At 45.8% G+C, this 18,176-nt stretch overlaps 2 protein-coding genes across 4 annotated transcripts in view; one reads left to right on the forward strand and one right to left on the reverse strand.

Moving 5' to 3' along the window:
* STOM (stomatin) overlaps nucleotides 1–3,759 on the forward strand; it is a 28,266-nt gene extending 24,507 nt beyond the window's left edge. The window contains exon 7 of the mRNA XM_004423389.3: nucleotides 1,695–3,759. Coding sequence (XP_004423446.1) covers nucleotides 1,695–1,889 — 195 coding nt within the window. The 3' untranslated portion in view covers nucleotides 1,890–3,759. The remainder of the gene's footprint in view (nucleotides 1–1,694) is intronic.
* Nucleotides 3,760–9,167: 5,408 nt separating this feature from the next.
* Nucleotides 9,168–18,176, reverse strand: part of GSN (gelsolin) — a 55,761-nt gene continuing 46,752 nt past the window's right edge. For all 3 annotated transcript variants that reach the window (XM_014782104.2, XM_004423386.3, XM_004423387.3), the window contains 7 exons: nucleotides 15,587–15,677; nucleotides 13,605–13,775; nucleotides 12,810–12,984; nucleotides 11,597–11,721; nucleotides 11,281–11,358; nucleotides 10,113–10,173; nucleotides 9,168–9,550 (listed from right to left, as the gene is read on the reverse strand). In XM_014782104.2, coding sequence (XP_014637590.1) covers nucleotides 9,381–9,550; nucleotides 10,113–10,173; nucleotides 11,281–11,358; nucleotides 11,597–11,721; nucleotides 12,810–12,984; nucleotides 13,605–13,775; nucleotides 15,587–15,677 — 871 coding nt within the window. In that variant the 3' untranslated portion in view covers nucleotides 9,168–9,380. The remainder of the gene's footprint in view (nucleotides 9,551–10,112; nucleotides 10,174–11,280; nucleotides 11,359–11,596; nucleotides 11,722–12,809; nucleotides 12,985–13,604; nucleotides 13,776–15,586; nucleotides 15,678–18,176) is intronic.

The following is an 18,176-nucleotide window of genomic DNA, read 5'->3' on the forward strand; positions in this document are numbered from 1 at the left end:
CCTAGTGAAACTGTACTTTTAATCTTGATGATTATGGTATTTTCACATGTCTTCTCCTAGGATTATGAATTAAAAGTAACCGCCTTGATTTGGCTTCTGAATCTTTTATGAATTAAGGCATAGGTGGATCCAGAAATCAGGTCTTGACTTGTCACTTGCCATTCCTACTCAGTAGCCTCCGTTTATACATTCGACACTTAATATACCTTGTCTGTCTTCCTCACAATGGTCCTGTGAGGCAGGGGCTATCCCATTTTAAAAATAAGAATCTGAGGCTCAGAATATTAAAAAACCTTTCTGAGGACATTCAGCTAGTAAGGGTTAAGTTTGGGATTTGAGCTCAAGTCTGTCTAACTCCGAAGTCCCTGTTCTCCCCACCACTCCAGTGATCTGCAAACGTTTTTGCCCATGTAACCCCTAGAAGAATTTAGAAAAACTATATGTTCCATCACACATTTTAAATAGACATGTAAAAATTTTCATTTTGATTTTATATACTTGCCAAGAATATAATTCCTGGCATGTTTTAAATATTGACATTTTAAAATAAAACTGTTAACATCATTCTTTTATTTTTTATTTTTATTTTTTTTTTATTTTTTGTTTATTGCAGTAACATTGGTTTATAACATTGTAAAAATTTCAGGTGTACATCATTGTACTTCTATTTCTGCATAGATTACATGGAAATCAAAACTACAATGAGACATCATTCTTTTAAATGCATCCAGGGAAATTTAAATAACGATTTCATCATCTATTTAAAATTGTGTGAATGAGCTGTTTTAACAGTCAGGAATTTTTTATTGTTCTTTTTTCTCTTTGAACTTATATTTCTCTTCCACCTCCCCAACACATTCTTTTCCTAATACAGTATATTTTGTCATGAATTATTTTATTGTCCTACTGCAACACATTTAGTATATAAGTTAAATTTAATTTTTTTAAAATTTCCTGTGCCTACAAATAAGGCTCTAAATGTTTCAGAATTTCTCCTACATAAAAAATAAACTTTTACTAGAAGTGCTTCTCTTAATGAGATGAATGAGGAATGAAGTTATGTATTTGTAGATGGCTATTACTTATTGCTGGAATGAGGCAAGATTCAGCATTTATTCTATTCTTATTTTTCATTTTTTCAGAAATAAGGAGTAAGAAGCCTTATTTACATAAATAAGTAGATGGAAAGGGAAGTTTTGTTTAAAATAGTGTCATACAATCCTTAGCACTCCCTCTGAATTTATGTGCTAAAAAAATCATATGACAATCTTTAGTCAAAAATATTTTTACTCGTCTATCTGCTTTCAGTTCAATAAGGTCCTCTCTCCTTTCTTTGAAATCAGAGAATTGGAAATCTGTCTAACTTACAAAAGGATTTGTATCCAGTCATTAGAGTCATTCACTTTCTCAACCCCTACACAGTATTTTGAATTGTCCCTTTGTTTGGTACCCTGGAAAATGGCAGAAAGGCCGTAGTAAAAGATGTCTTGACCTCAGGAACATAGGCAAATCAGTTATAGGAAAAAGAACATATGGAAACTGAATATCTGGAAATTGATTTCCCTAAAACTCTTCTGGCATACTCCCTGGAAAGTTCTGTATGTCACCTGAGGTCTACATACCCTGGTTTGAAGAGTGTTGCTTGACACCTGCGGTTTTCTGCAGTTTGACCTCTCTTTTCCACTGTTCCATAGGTCATTGCAGCTGAGGGAGAAATGAATGCATCCAGGGCTCTGAAAGAAGCCTCCATGGTCATCACTGAATCTCCTGCTGCCCTTCAGCTCCGGTACCTTCAGACACTGACCACCATTGCTGCTGAGAAAAATTCGACGATTGTCTTCCCTCTGCCCATAGATATGTTGCAAGGCATTGTAGGGGCAAAACAGTGAGCCATATAGGCTAATGCAGAGATGAGCTCTTCCGTTCCAAGGATGAAGCGGGGACCAAATCAGCCTTTAACCCATAAGGAGAGAGTAGGGCAGGAACCTTAACTATTCTCTCTCCCTTTCTTTTCCATATGTTAAGTGTGATGATCTTAGAATGTACAGTGATCCTAGCAACAGATGAAGATTGTTAGCTTGTAAATACTGTGCGAGAGAGAAAGAGAGAGAGAGAGATTGGTGATTTATGTAAGATAATCTCTTACTCTTTAAAATATTTAAAAGTTCATATTTTTAGATCATTATGTAATAGGTTAATCCCTCTTCTTTTGACTTTGAGTCATTCTGCACCCTCTATCAGCAGCCAGGCTAAAGGCAAGAAAATAGGCTATAACCACTACCTGACACCCTGGCTGGACAAATGCTTTGCAGAAAACAGTGACCTTAGGCAGGCTACAACCAGCTTCTCTGGGCCATATGTGCCTTACTTCTGGGGAATCTTAATTAAGGAAATTTTCCTAACATCCGTTTACTTTCTAAACCCAAACCATGTTTCAAAATAATCCTCACTTGAGAGTAGGCATTTTCTTGCCACTAACTGTGAGTGCTGGAGGAAATGGTCAAGATCATGAAAATTATTACTCTAATGCTTGAAAGACTTTTAAATCTGCTATTATTAAGGTCTTTTTAAATAATGTGGGTTTTTTAAACTTCTTTGAGCCTCTTTATCAGTAAATGATTCCTCTGTGATCTTTCAAACCAACTAAATGCTTGTCACAAAAGTGCTTTTTTTCTCACTTCTGCCTACTTTCATATATCAGGTTCTAAATAGTTTTGAGTTTTTAAAATAAAATTTTCTCTAAGTTCTATAAACAATTGTTTACATATACCCATTTGAATAGCATAAGGACTAATACTTTTTAAAAAATTATCTTCAGCAAACCATAATATTTTACTGTCTGCATGCTTTTAACTATTGTACGCTGTGAAATATCTCAGTTACCAATCCCATTCATTAAGTAGTATAAGGAATTCGCAATATATTGGGCATATAATATCCCGTGAGCTTGAGAAGATGTGGTTGAACTTAGGATATCTCTACGGACGTAGCTCTTTTTTGCCTAGTCATTCTTTTTCTGTCATTTACATTAATGCTGAAAGAGGAAGTGATCAGCACTTCTGACCCACAGTTGCTTAATCTGTAATACTAGGAAGCACCTTCCATTTTGCAAATACCTATGAGTCTGAGCCCCCTGGCATTCTTCCTGTTGGTCTGGAAGCTGCTGGTGACATTTGTACCACTTCCTCTTTGAGGCCCCGAGTTCACCTAGAAAAGTCTAAGAATAGCAGCTTCCTTACCCAGAGCCATGCTTCATATCTGGCCTTTGCTGGATCACTCTGTCATCCCGGCCTATGAGTGCCCCTCCTTTACACCTGTTTCTAAGCTTGTTTTAGAAAGCCTTGAACCACCACGTATCCAGGTTCCTAGCTGAGTTTATTAGATGTATGTGGAGCATTTCGACTTGTAACTAAAGTTGCATTTATATTTTGAATTTTAAAATAACGATTTCATCTCTTTTGTGAGGTGGCTCACCCTTGACCACTGAGGACCAGGAAATGACCACATATCCTGGCTGAAAATCTCTTCTCAGATTTAGAGTCACAATGCTTTCTGTTCCTTGAGTTTCCGTGTCTTCAGATGCCAAACAGCCTTTGCTTTTCTGCCTTGTGGATTCACAGCCTGATAGGTTGGAATTAAATCGCTTGGGAGGGAGGAAGCATCGAAGGAGCTCTAGGATGAGAGTGTTAGTGCAAGAGTGTTTTCCAGGTGGCCTCCCTTTCCGGTGCTGTACATAATAAAGTGTGCCCTTTTACTGATTTTCTTTGGGTGAGAGTCTGTTTCTGCCTGCATTTAATGTATGTGGATTTCGTTTTTCAGAAGTGGTACCTCAGATCCTCCAGTCCTGGGCTAGCTGCCTTGGCTTCTTTGTGGGCCAGGGTAAGGAGAGAGGCTACAGTAAGCTGTCTGGCATCTCTCATGTCTAGGCTCCTCTGGTATACCTGCCCACCCATTTTCCCTGGGGAGTTTGAGATCCAGGCACCCCCTGAATTCTTGGCTGGTTTCACTTCCCTTTGCCTTAATCCAAACAGCAGAGGAACCCATTTCTTGCTGTCACCCCGCTAATCACACAGGCATACCCTCTACTTAAAAAGAAATACATGAAATAAAACCAATGGGTATTACCTGCAACATTCAACCTTTGAAGAACTTTCTTGAATTAATGGCTACCATTTGTGAAGTACCAGGCACCTGGCTCTGTGCTCAAATGCTTGTAATACATTCCATCATTTTATCCTCAAAACAGCTCGATGAGATGCTTTATTGTCCCCATTTTATAGATGAAGACACTGAGGCTCAAAGGTTAAAACTTACCCAAAGTCACATGGTTGGTAAGAAACAGAGTTGGGATTCAAACCCTGATCTATCTAATGCCAAAGAGTCCTAAGGTGTCTAAATGTATCTTCGTGTGACACTGCCTGCCTCCACTGCCACCATATACCACCACCAGCAGACATTTTATATGTAGATCACAACTTTTCAAGACAGTCAAAGTTCATTTGATGAGGGAAACTTTGCATTGATACCCAAGCAGACCTTAAACTTGGGCCATCTGATCTAGGCCAAAGTTCTGTCCAAATGAGGGGAGTAGATCTGGTGTTTGTAACCACAAGGTGTTATAACAGCCTGGCCTGAGTGGGAGTAAACCAGGGTTCTACGGATCTTTGAGCTTACATGGCTCCTTAAACTATATTATCCCTGATCTTCACAAGAGCAGGTCGTCCCAAGGTCACTCAGCTAGTAAATGGTGAACCAGTGGTTCTCAAACTTCTTTTTAGCAGCAAACCCCGTTTTTTTTTTTTTCAAAGAAAACTTTACACCAGTAAAAGATTTAGTGTCTTTTATCAGGATAAATTCTTAAGTTCACATTTAGAACATTTACTTAATATTGATCAACGAGATTTACTTAATATTGATCAACGAGGCTGTCTTGAAAAACAAAAATAATATTAATCGGACTTACAAAAGACAATTATAGTCTCAAATCAGGCTCTATATTCAATTAATTTCTCCATTTTGTTTCAAGTGTCTGTCATATTTATTACCACTTTAAAAATGGAATTTGAATCAAATATTTGTAAAATCACTGAAGGACCTCATAGAATTGTACAGATCCCAGTTTTGAAATCACTGCTCTTGGTGCTTTTCCCACTATACCGTCGAACTTGTAATGTGACCTTAGATAGGTCATATCCCTCACTGAGCCTCATTTTCCTCACCTGTAAAATAAGAAGTTGGAGTCCACCTATTTGGGTCTCAGACTTTTTGAAAATATGTTGGAAGCTATAGAGCACAAATTTGCATACAACTTTAGGGGATACGCTGACCCCACCACCATGCCTGTCCAAAGATTTAACAATCATTGGACTTGATAATCTCTAAGGTTTTTTCTAACTTCAGCAACTCCAGGCTCAGATCAGGCTGGGATTTGCCTAAAGGAGTCACACTTGCTAATAGGATACAGCCCTTTTCAATCCACTCCATAGCCAGAAGAGTTCATTGAGAAAAGAAATTCAAACTACTGATTAAACTGTGTTTTAGAAAGCTCTAGAAACTTAGTAACCATAATAGAAGCTGGCAATCTTTCCTTGAAGATTCTGAAAAAAATAGGCGGGAAATTAAGCCCTCTAAGAATTACTAGATGCCACAAGACTGTAAGGAACCATTACTGTTAATTATTATTTTCAGCATCTGACCCCAAAAAAGTCTCCCAACAAAATGGCTGTCTACCCAGCATCCGTTTACCCTCTTCCTCCTTCCTAGGAACCGTGACTTTGTTTGGGTACCTCTCCCTTAGAGCTCTCACCTCAGGGGAAGAAGAATGCAGCCTCAGCTCCTGGGATGAATCTAATTGGCCTATGGATAATTCCATCCCCCTAGCCCATGATTCGGTCAGGAATGGTCATGTGACCCCTGATGGGTTCTTGAGACCTGAGGAGAAGTTTTCTATAAACTGGGGGACAGTTTCTCCTTTCTCCTCCTCTTTCTGGGAAAACTTCTCGAAATAATCCTTTCTCTTTTTCTCTGGGCATTGCCATGCGCAGGTGTGAGAGCCAGAACACCTACAGATATTTCACTACTACATCAGGAATGCCAGAGCCAAGAGAATCAACAGGAAACCCAGACAGACTCATTGGGTTTAGTCAACCATGAGGCCCCCTAAACTCTGCACTATCATTTATGAGCGCACATAAGTGTGCTTGTGGTTTGATTTGGTTTGAGTTGGTTTTCCATTGCTTACAGACAAAAACATTTTATCTGATCCACAGTGCGGTGGGTCTTTACCTCCATGGATATATACTAGGGCCTACTGTGGGCTCTTCAGTTTTACAAAAAAAGAGAAAAAAAATTTTTTTTTTACCGTTTTTGAGCACTTATTACAGGCCAGGCATTGTGCTAAATATAATCTCCCTTAATCCTGGTTAAAATTCTTAGTGGATAGGCACTGTTCTTACTTCCATTTTGCAGCTAAGGAAGCTACAGAGTTTAAGTAACATCGATTACACTGCTGCTAAGTGGGGGAGCTAGAATTTGAATCCAGGTCTCACTCCAAAGCCAGGCTTTTAACCACTATATTTATACCACCTATATTATTACCATTTGGGGGAAATTGAGGCTCATAGAAATTTTTCTGTTATATCTCTAGTACCTTGCACACCGCCTGGCACAAAGTACACAATAAATATAGTTGAACTGAATTGCCCAAGATAGGGCACAGGATCCATGTTCAGGCCACTCTCTTTCCAAGAGATGCCCCTTTGGCACCTGTCATGGCATTTCACAATGACTTCTCCATTGTACATGATGAAAGCCAAGGTCTCTCCAAAATTGTTAGGAAGAGAAAATACATGGTTGAAGTGATAGTGTTCCTGATTCTTTATTTTGCCTTTGAGGGAAAAATATGAACTCTAAGCAATCCAGTTGCCTCAGGCAACGTCTTTTTCTCAGAGCATTGCAGAGCTCTCTCTGATGCCACAGCCACCAACAAACCAAAATTGGCCAATAAATCGCCTTGAATGCCAATAAACTGAAATGAAGAATGCATGGGCAGGTCTACCTGCAATTTGGCTCCTACAGGTTTCCAGGATGTGAGCTGGCCTTGTCCAGACAGGCCTCCATCTGCCTTTAACGAAGACCCTAGAAGCTCCAGGTGGTAGATGTTGCAGGACTTTGATTTGTCAAGTGGATCGCTTTGGCTATGAAAGCAACCCTTTAGTGTAGGCGAGGCAGGCTTTACAAAATCGAGTCCAAACCCCTTAGCATGGCATTCGAGGCCCTTCATGAACTGAGCCCTGCCACCTCTCAGATTCAAGGCCTAGCACTCCCCACCTTCTGCTCCAGCCACACAGGGCTGTTGTCTGTCCCCGAGCATGACGTTCTCCTTCACAGCTCCCCATCTTTGTGCCTGCTGCACACTCTGCTCGAGATGTCTTGACTTCCCCCCACTCCATGTTTCACCTGGAAAATTCCTTCTCCACTACCCTCATCACTTCTGCGATGAATCCGAACCTCTGGAGGTAGGGCCCCTGGGGAATCTATGCTTTTAAAAAGCTCCCTGGGCAATTTGGGTGATCAGCCAGCTTTGGAAACGACAGTGTAAACACACACACACACCCTTCCCACCACATAAACCCTCACACTGGTTTCTGTTCCTCAGCCCTACACATGGGAGTTTTCACTCCATAACTTGGCTGGGGATGGGGTGGGAGGAGGTGGCACGGAACAAGAGAGGGAAAAACATGATGAGAAAAAACCAGAAGGATAGAGGAGAAGGAGGTGGTCTATCCCTCAGCAGTTCCTTGGACTGGTTTGGAGCCTCCATGAAGAAAAGGTTTAGAGGCAGAAGTTCATGGAAATGTCTAAGAGGAACTTTGTGACATCCTGAGCATGAGCAGAATCAGGGCCCAGGGGACGAATTGGGGCACAGAGGAAGTCTCTCTCCCACACCTTAAAGGCTGCAAACTTTGGGAGCATGCAGGGGCACCTCTTGCGATGGGAGCTGCAGCAGCAGAGATTTCTCCAAACAGCTTTGGGGCAGAACGACTTGTGCAAGCCAGAGGAAGCGAGGAAGGTCTAGGTAGATGTTACAGCGTGTGGTGACTATGAGAATGCACCTTGCCAACTTGCTACTACAGGGAATGTAAGTGACTAAGGGCCCCAGCTGCTGGCTTTGAACTCCATCCCCACAAGAGCTCCATGACTGAGTGTGGTGGGGAGATAAGACACCACACCTGCTCCTGGGAGACTGGCAACTCCTTTGTTGGCTGATTTGACTTTGGCTCAAGAACATTTTGAATCGAACAGACATTTGTACCCCAATGTTCACTATAGCCAAATGTGGAAACAGCCCAAGGGTCCATCGATGGATGAATGGATAAACAAAATGTGGTATATACATATAATGGGATATTATTCAGCCAGCAAAAGAATGAAATTTTGATATATGCTACAAAATGTACAAATGTTGAAAACACTATGCTAAGTGAAATAAGCCAGACACACAGGACAAATGTTGTATGATTCCACTTATACAAGGTACCTAGAATAGGCAAATTCATAGAGACAGAAAGTAAAATAGAAGTTACCAGGCACAGAGGGGAGGGGGGACTAAGGAATTATTGTTTAATGGGCACAGCGTTTATGTTGGAGATTATGAAAAAAGTTTGGGTATAGATAGTGGGGATAGCTACACAACATTGTACAGTAAATGTATTTAATGCCAGTGAATTGTACACTTAAAAATGGTCAAAATGATAATGATTATATAATGTATGGTTTACCACAATAAAAAATAACAACAAAAATGGGACCATACCATTAAAAAATTTTTTTTTTTACTTTGGCTCAAGGACTCCCCAAAAGCTTTGCCGAACCTTCTGGACTGCACAACCATCTAAGATGCTTCCACTCACCCTTCTCTCCCTGTCTTCTTCACTTGGGGTGAGACTTGCATCTTGGTCTGATGGCTCTCCAGCCTTCCCGGTTCCCTCCCTATTTCCTTTCATACAGACAGTTCCCCTAGTACAAGCTATGCACATTTCATCTCATCTTGGCATCTGCTTCTCAAAGGACCAGGATTAACCCACAACTCATCCACCAGTTCACAGGCACATGCGAGGCCCCTCCCTGGGCACTCTCAGAATAATTGCCAGGACACGTTGAGCCACTAACACTTCAAAAAGCTTTTATTGAATTCAATTTCCAAAAGCACAGATACTTGAGACAATTTTGCAAAGACCCTGAATTTTTGCAGGGCTGTTTTTGACTGCTGTAAAAAACGCACACACACCAGAGTGGCCCTGCTTGCCGTAAGGTCTCTTTGGAGGGATGGACAGTTCGAGAAGGCACTGACCAGTGACCATGGTGGGACCTGCACTTCCTCAGGCAGCCAGCTCAGCCAAGGCCCTGTCCAAGGGATCCACAGACCAGTAGTTGTCATCCCAGCCGAGGAACCAGCCCACGAAGGACGGAGGCTCAAAGCCTTGCTTCACAACGGTGATGGTGGTCCGCCTATCGCGATGAGCTGGGTCCGTCTCAATATACCGCTTAGCTGCAGACACACGTGCAGGAGGAGGAAACCCCAAGAATCCTTAGTGCCTCCCTCACCAGGGGAAGGCCGGTCAGGGCAGGAGGTGCCTAAGATGGTTTTGGTCCTACGGCCCCTACTGCCCAATCCCAATGGTGACTCCTCCACCATTCTGCCCCGGAACCCAGGAAGGGACAGGGGTCACAGTTTAATCTCCTGCTTCACCAGGCTTATATCATTTTCTCTTGTTGTCCCCTACTGGAAGACATTAAAGAGCCAGCTTTTGGGTTCCCAGCTCCCAAATCAGATCTGTTCAGCTCCCACGACTTGCCTTCCAACATCTAAACCCTGACAAGTTCAGTCCTTGGGCATTCTGGGAATTCGAAGCAGGTTCTATCTGCCCTGGCCTGACCGAGGGCTTTCTGAAGGAACTGAGCTGTTCTTTGGCCACCCCAGGCAGGGCTCCCTGGGGGCTGACCACGGATGAGGAAGTTCCCACCCCACTGTCATGAACTCCCAGACCTGTAGAGGAAGCCCCTCCCACCCCACCACAGGGAACAGACCACGGGCAGACTTGGGCCCTCACCAGAGGTCAAGGCTTCTGTCTTTTCCTCTTCTAGAGAATCCTTTCCGACCCAGACAAAGACCTGGAGGTGAGAGGTGACACAAAAAGTACATGAGGGATGCTGCCCAAACTTACTGCTGGAGGGAGAATAGGGAGGTTCTGGGTGCTGGACGGGACAAACCCTCAGCTGACAGAGGCCACAGACAATGCCCAGAAGGATTTAGAACAGAGGTTGCAAACTGGTGACCTACAAATGTGCTTTGTTTGCCCACCCACCACCCCACCGGGTCTGCAATATCTTTTTAGACCAATTTAGTTACCAGCTAATTACATTAAATCTAGATTTTCTTCCAACTTCTCTTGAAAACTTGGAAGATCTGGCAACCGTGAGCCTTCACCCTCACATGGATGAACCTGAGCAGTGGCTGCCTCCTTTAGATGGGAAGTTCCAGTATGCCTCAGGCTCCACCACTCCTTCATGTCTCCCCATCCCAGCTTGCTTCACTCATTAACGTCGCCAACCAGGTGCCATGAGGCACTGAGTTTGAGACCCCTCTCTAGAAGTTGATGAATTATCTCTTTACAGGTTTTTATTTGTTCAACAAATGAGTGGCCAAACATGCTCACTGGTTTATTCATACCACAAATATGCATTAAAGGTCTGCTATGTGCCAGGCTCTGTGTGTCTGGGCCCACATGGGTCAAAGGCTTGGAATAAACACAACTCACCACCACTGCCACCATTTTGGATCTTATTATAGTTTTGTTACATCAAAAAATCTAATCAGCTGATTTTTATGTATCATCTATTTTTACATATGTCTAAAATATTTTAAAGAGCACCTGTCATTGATAACATAGTATTAGACCATCAAATACCAGACTTAATTGCTCTGACTCATTTACAAATGTGTTCCCTATTAAACTAGCCCTTCCTCAGTGGGTGCTGTGTCTATTCTGCTCGTCGTAGGACTTCCAGTACTCCAGCTGGATTATGCAAGGTAGGTACCATCTCTCCCTCATCTTTGCAGATGAGGAAATAGAGGCTCAGAAGGGAGAGGTGACTTGTGGACTTTTCCAGCAACAGCTGGCACTGCCCCTTTTAAGTCCTTCTGGCAAGTATCTAGAGCTGGAAGCACCTCCCACTCCCTCGGGCCCAGAGAGCCTTCACCTTCTGTCCTGCACCCACCTGATCCCAGGTGTCCAGGAGCATGACGTCATCAGTGGCCAGGTCTTCCTGCATGAACTCGCCAGGGACCTCTTCGATCTGGGAAGGAACAGAAGAGGTTAATGCAAGTGCACCAGCACACGGTCTTCCCTCCCCTGGGTGGGCTCACTCTATTTGCCCCCATGAGGGAGTTCAGAGCTGGCTCAGCCTGCAGGGTGTTCCTGCGTCCGTGCTGTGCCATCAGATCACTTCTCCCTGCCCTGCTGCTGATGGGCCCGCTCCTGGGAACACGCGTCCCGAGGGGAAAGCAGAGGCAGCGGCCTCTGCAAGGGCTCACCACAAAACGTCCGATCTTGTTGGAGCAGGCAAACAGGCGAGGAGGGTGGGCATCTATCTTCTTGTCCTTCAGCCGTGGGGATGTGCGGTAGGCGGCCTTCCCACCCAGGGCCTCCCAGAAGCTGTCTGTGAGGGGAGACCACACCAGTTGCCAACTGACACCACCGTCTCCCTAGCACTTCTCAGAGGCTGGGAAAACCCTGCCCTAGTGCAACCAGCTGCTCTCCACCCCCACCCTCCATCTTAAAATCCCAGGGGGCCAAAGAGGGAAAAAGCCTGAGGGATTCGAAGGTGATGAAATGAGACCCGGAGAGGGCAGACTTGGCAGTAGACACACAGCCAGGACTACTTCTGGCTTGAGACCGACAACAGCACTGCAGGATGGGGATAATTATCCCCGCGCAACAAATGAGGTGACTGGGTGCTCAGAGAGGTTAAGCAACTCAGCCAACATCACACAGCCAGTAAGCGGTAAAGCCAGGATGCAAAACTTGTCGGACTCCAATTTCCATGTTTTTTCCACTATACCTGCTCTGTCCACATGTGGCTATTTGAATTTAATTGCATTAAAATGAAATACGATGAAAAATCCAGTTCCTCCTTCTCACTAATTTCCACCAGTCACATCTCAAGTGCTCATTAGCCACATGGGACTAGTGGCCACCTAACTGGACCTGGCAGATATAGAACAGGTCCATCCTCTCAGAAGGTTCCATTGGACGGTGTTGCTCTCGGCCAAGCTCCTTCTCCCCATTTCTACTAAGCAACTATCAGGGGGGTGTGGGCTCAAAGTAAGCGCAGCAAGACTGAGGGCTGGCATAAGGAAGATGCTCCTGACCTATGTTCTAGAAACGGAGCAGGCCTGTGGCATATCCGTCCTAGGAGATTCTAAAGATTAGGCGAGACCACTGCCCTGCGAGGCTGTTACTCCTGCCTATAATCTTTCAAGGCTTCCGAGCGAGTGACCGCCTCCTCCAGGAGCCTTCCCTGACTGCCCCAGCCCACACTCGGCTCTCCTTTCTCTAACTCCTGGAAGCCTCCCTCTCACTCACCATAGCCCTCATTTTCATCCAACCCACTCTCATCTAACACACATTAGGACAGGCACTGAGGAGGGTGCAGAAGGTGCACCCTTTCTCAAGCAGAAGGAAGGGAGGGAACCTAACAGCTGTAGTCCCCAGAGAACAGCCGGTCCCCATGCCCCGAGCCCCTACCTGGCTCGCTGCCTTCTGCCACCTGCACGGGCTGGGCCCGCAGCACCCTGAGCAGCTCCTGGGCCCCCGTCTTCTCCGCCTCGCTGGCTCCTGCACCCACCCATAGGTAGGCAGCCGAGGGTGTTTGCAGGACAAAGGCGTCGTTGGAGTTCAGCGCCCCAGCCTTCGGGATTATCTGGGAGGACAGTGCTTGATGAATCAGGAACCAGACCAAAAGCCCTCAGGCCCCTCCCCACAGCCCAGCAGACGCTGCAGCAGGACAGGCTCTTAGGTGGGGACTTGGAGGAGCACCCCCCATCAGAGATGAGGGCACAGACTTTGGACACTGACGGGCTTAGTTGACTCCTGTGAGTCACTAATGCACTGTGGTTAGCCAAGGTGATTCTAGAATTCTGGGCTGCATTAACAGAAGTTGAGTGCCCAGAACAAAGGAGATGATAGTCCCATTCTCCTCTAGACGGCTCAGAGTGTCCTGTAGGTCTGCACCTTCCCCCACGAAAGTGAGGGAAGCCAGGGCGAATGTCATCAGGAACAGTTTCCAGACTGTGAAGAGTGGACTACCTGTGAAGTAGTGAGCTGCCCACTATGGAAGGTGTGCAAGGGGCACTGGGCATCCATGAAACAAGAAGTCTTATATAATCCTGCTGCCAGGGGAGGAAGGTTCAAAAAGCTGGTTCTTAACCCATCCTGTGGTTAACCCCTTAACACCCAATTGTGTGCCCAGAGATCTGCCCATCGAGCCTGGGAGGTTTCAGGGAGGCCCATCCCTCCCGGGGTCCAAGGCCGGGGCATTACCTCAACGGCTCGGGTGGCTCCAGAGCTGCTGGCCCGGACCTGGAAGAGGCGAGTACTGGCAGGGGCCGTCTGCCCACCCTCTCGGGAGGTGCCACCCTTGTAGACGATCATTGGCTTCCCGCCAAATAGGCTCATGAGGTGGGCGGGCTCCTTGCCTTGGACCACGCGGCTCTGGCAGGGAGAGAGGATGGCAAGTCAGGAAAGGGGGGTGGGGGCATCAGTCCTTCTGTGTGGCACCAGGCTCACCCCTCCCTCCCCAGCCAGCACGGCCCAGGCCCATCCCCCAAATGAGGCCATCACACCTGTGTCTGAGTGTGGCGTGGAGCACGGCCCCACAGCACACAGGGGTTGGGCAGGCAAGTGGGAGTCCCAGGAAAGCTGGAGACAGCACTACTGCCTGAGGTCCCCCGGGTACTGCCTTGCTGACCCTGAGTCTAGTCCAAGATCCAAGAGAGTCCATATTTGCAAATATTCCCTTAAATGGAATCACAGGGATTGTTCGTGGACATTCTTCCAGGATGATGACGTCAGCCCCGGGCATGAAAGCCGTCCGAATGGTGAGAATAGAGCCTTCTGGAAAGAGACCCCTTCTGCACGGCTGCACAGATGCAGGCTGCAGTCAGGGGCTTGGGGGTGGGAGGAAGGGGGGCAGGGAGGTCTACACCAAGATACATCACATCTGCCCCTGCCCGTGTGCCACCTCATTTCAGATCCCAGCTGTGGCCCTGGCCAGCTAAATCTAAAGAGAATCTCACGTGTGTGTTGGGAGTATCATGGTCACCTCCCCACCACTGCTGGGTGAGAGCTCAGACCCCAGCGCCACCCTGCCAGTGAGAATTCGGGCATGTGCCTCAACCTCTCAGGTTCTTCCTCTGTAAAATGGGGCTGAGAATGCTACTCCCAAGGCCGTTGTCGGGATCAAATGAGCTAAGACAGTGATCAACCCACTTGGCGCTCGGCACCCAGAGGACCCCACTGTCCCAGTCCAAGTTCAGGGCACCAACTCCAGATCCGAATCTAGAGCCTTGTCCACTCCAAGGGTAGGACAGAGGATGGAGAATTCTGTCTCCTTCCCCCACATCTCCCCAACCTGGCTCTGCTACCTCTAGGGCCCCACACTGTAGCCAAAGCAACCTTTTAAACCCACAAATCCCTTCACATCACATTTACCACTTAGCAACGTCCCCTTGTTCTCAGGATCGAGGTCAACATCCTCACCTGACTTCTGGGTGGCCTGGCCCCTCTGAGCACCTCTCCAGACTCCTATCATGGCAGTCTCCCCCTCACTTTAATACCTAATGCTCCCTCTAACCTCAAGGCCTTTGCATATACTCTTCCCTCTGCCTGGAATGTGCCTGGCCAACTCCTACTCATCCGTTAGGTCCCAGCTGAAAAGTCCCTTCCTTGGGGGGTGGCCTTGTCTAATCCAATTAGATCCTACCTGGGATCTATATGTTCTTATACTTAACACACATGTATCAGGGGCCTATTATGGGCCAGGCGTGGCTTTACATGCTTTACAAACGTTAACTCCTCATCCTCCCAGCACTGTGAGGCAGGTACTGTGGTTATCCCCAGTTTGAGAACAGAGAGGCATAAAGTGGTCCCGGGGACTTGGCCTAGGTTGCCCAGAGGTGAAGACAGGATTCAAACCCCAGCAGGCTGGCTCCATGTCCATCCTCTGAGCTGTCCCGCCATGTGCCTCTCCTGCTACTGTCTCCATGGCCTCTTACCACTTTCACTCACGGCACACATCGCAGTGTGTGATTACACATCCGTTCGTCTGTTAACATCTTTCTCCCCCTAGACTGAAAAGGGCCTAGGGCAAGGGCGGGACCTGTGTGTTCACGGCTGCAGACGCAGGGTCGGGCACACAGGAGCCCTGCATAAATGTTTGCTGGACGGAGGGACAGTGAGATAGATGACTCAACAGATGGACAAGGCCCAGGGTGCAGCCCAGGGAGGCAGTGGGCTGGGCTCACCTGGACAGGGGTACCTCCCAGCTCCTCATCCAGCTGGGCCGTCAGGATGGCAGATGCAGCGACCTCATCCTGGGTGGACTGGGCACCCTGCCTGGAAGAGGAAGTGATACTCAGCACCGACGTTCACAGAGCCCAGAGTCTCTCCTCTGCCCCGGGCCCGAGAAACCCACAAACCTCCAGATTACAGGTAATGAACTGAGACACAGAGAGGGGAAGGATTCTCTCAGGAGCAACCAGAGTCAGGAACCAAACCAACAGGCCACACCCCCACTCAGCATCTCGCCTACTCATGGAGATCTGAGCACAACCACTGGACTCCCTTACCCTAAACGTGCCCATGGGGGACCGGCTGGCTCATCCCTTGCTGGGCAGCCATGAGAGAAAGTGCTCTGAGACTCGAGTCCAAGATGCAGAAAAGTGGCCCGGACATTTCTCATGGTGGGAGGGCAGGTCAGGGAATAGCAAGTGCGACATGGGCCCATTTGTGGGAAAAGACATCAGTCACTTTTGCCTCACATGGACATGCACAGAAAGGTCTGCACGGATGTCCACCAAAAAGCCAGTGGTGACTGCCCCGAGAGGGGAGATTTAGGGGGGTGGTTGGCTTTCTGCCCCATCTCTTCCTATACTGTCTAAAGTTCCCCTAACCAATGTGTGTTATCCTTATAAGGAACCAAAATCTGATAAATCAATGTGCCAATGCAGCTAACTAAAAAAAAAATGCCTTCTTGTGAATTTGGTACCACGTGTATGTATTACCCAGTCAAAAACAATTTCCTGTACACTGCTTTTAAAAGCCTGATGTTGGCAGATTGAGAGGCATTCTACAAAAGAACCAACCAGTACTCTTCTAAGGTATCAAGGTTGTGGAAGAAAAGTAAAGACTGAGGAATTGTCACAGATCAGAGACATGATGATTAAACGCCATGTGGGATCCTGGATTAGATCCTAGACCAGAAAAAGGATATTAGTGGAGAAACTGGTGAAATTCAAGCGAGGTCTACAGATTAACACTCAGCACCGACGTTCAGTACAGTAAACAGTACTGTATCAATGTTAATTTCCTGGTTTTGATCATTGCACTGAGGTTAGGTAAGATGTGAACATATAGGAAGCTGTGTAATGGTTATATGGGTTACACAGTTAAGGATTATGGGCTAATGGTTATATGTTTGTACTATTTTCACAACTTTTCAGCAAGTCTGTTACTTCGAAATAAAAAGTTTAAAAAAGAAGAAATCCAACAGCCAATCATCAAAAAGTTTGAGATTATATAGTAAGAGAAATACAACTTCAAAATATACTGAGATACCATTTTATAAACTATAAGGTTGACATCCAAAAGTTTGGTAACACCATCCATCGGCGAGGCTGTGGAGAAACAGACACTCACTCTTTGCTGGTGGGAACACGAAATGCTGCCAACCCCATCTAGGGAAATTGGGCATTATCTATCAAAATGACAAGGGCACTTACTCTTCGATCCAGCAATCCCCTTCTGGGAACTGACCCTATAGACATTTCTCTACACATTCAAAATGACATTTGTTTAGAGTTACTAATCACAGCAATGCTGGTAATAGCAAAAGACTGGAATCAACCCAAGTATGCATCAGCAGGGAATTTTTAAATAAACTACAGGATAGCCAGACAGTGGAATATTATGCAGCTGTGAAAAAGAACAAGGAAGCTCTCTATGTACTGACATAGATTGATCTCCAGGAAGTAGTAAGTGAAAAAAGCAAAGTGCAGGACAACATACACAGTATGCTATCCTTTGTGTAAAGAAGGGAGAGAACTATGAATACAGAGCCATATTTGCTTACATAGTCATGCACTACATAACAACATTTCCGTCAATGATGGACCACATATACGAGAGTGGTCCCATAAGATGAGTATAGCCTAGGTGTGTAGTAGGCTGTACCATCTAGGTTTATTTAAGTACGCTCCGTGATGTTTGCACAATGACGAAATCACCCAATGGCACATTTCTCAGAATGGACCCCTGACGTTAAGTGGCACATAACTTTATTTGCATAAGCAATTAGTAGAAGGATATACAAGAAACTAATGAAAGCGGTTACCCATGGAGGGGTGGAGATTGGACGGTGGGGTAGAGAGGGATAGTAGGAACAAGATTTCTCAATAGATACCTTTTTATTCTGTTTTGATATTTTTTGTGAGAAAGATCAGCCCTGAGCTAACATCTGTCGCCAATCCTCTTTTTGCTGAGAAAGACTGGCCCTGGGCTAACATCTGTGCCCATCTTCCTCCACTTTATATGGGACACCACCCCAGCTTGGCTTGACAAGCGGTGCCTCAGTGCGTGCCCGGGATCCAAACTCGGGGCCACCGCAGCAGAGTGCACACACTTAACCGCTATGCCACCGAGCCGGCCTGGTTTTGATTTCTGAATTATGTGAATGTAGTATCTATTTTTTTTAAATAGATAATATTTTTAATATTATTAAATTATAATATATTTAATATTTTATTTTTAATTAAAAAATGTGGGAGGATAAACACCCATGTGTACAGTACTTAGCGTGGAATTGTGGGAGAGATTTTCTGTTTGTTTCTCCCTATT

This window comes from Ceratotherium simum, chromosome 29 (genome assembly GCF_057802395.1).
Source record: "Ceratotherium simum simum isolate JZ-2026a chromosome 29, ASM5780239v1, whole genome shotgun sequence".
In the NCBI taxonomy this organism is placed as follows: Eukaryota; Metazoa; Chordata; class Mammalia; order Perissodactyla; family Rhinocerotidae; genus Ceratotherium; species Ceratotherium simum.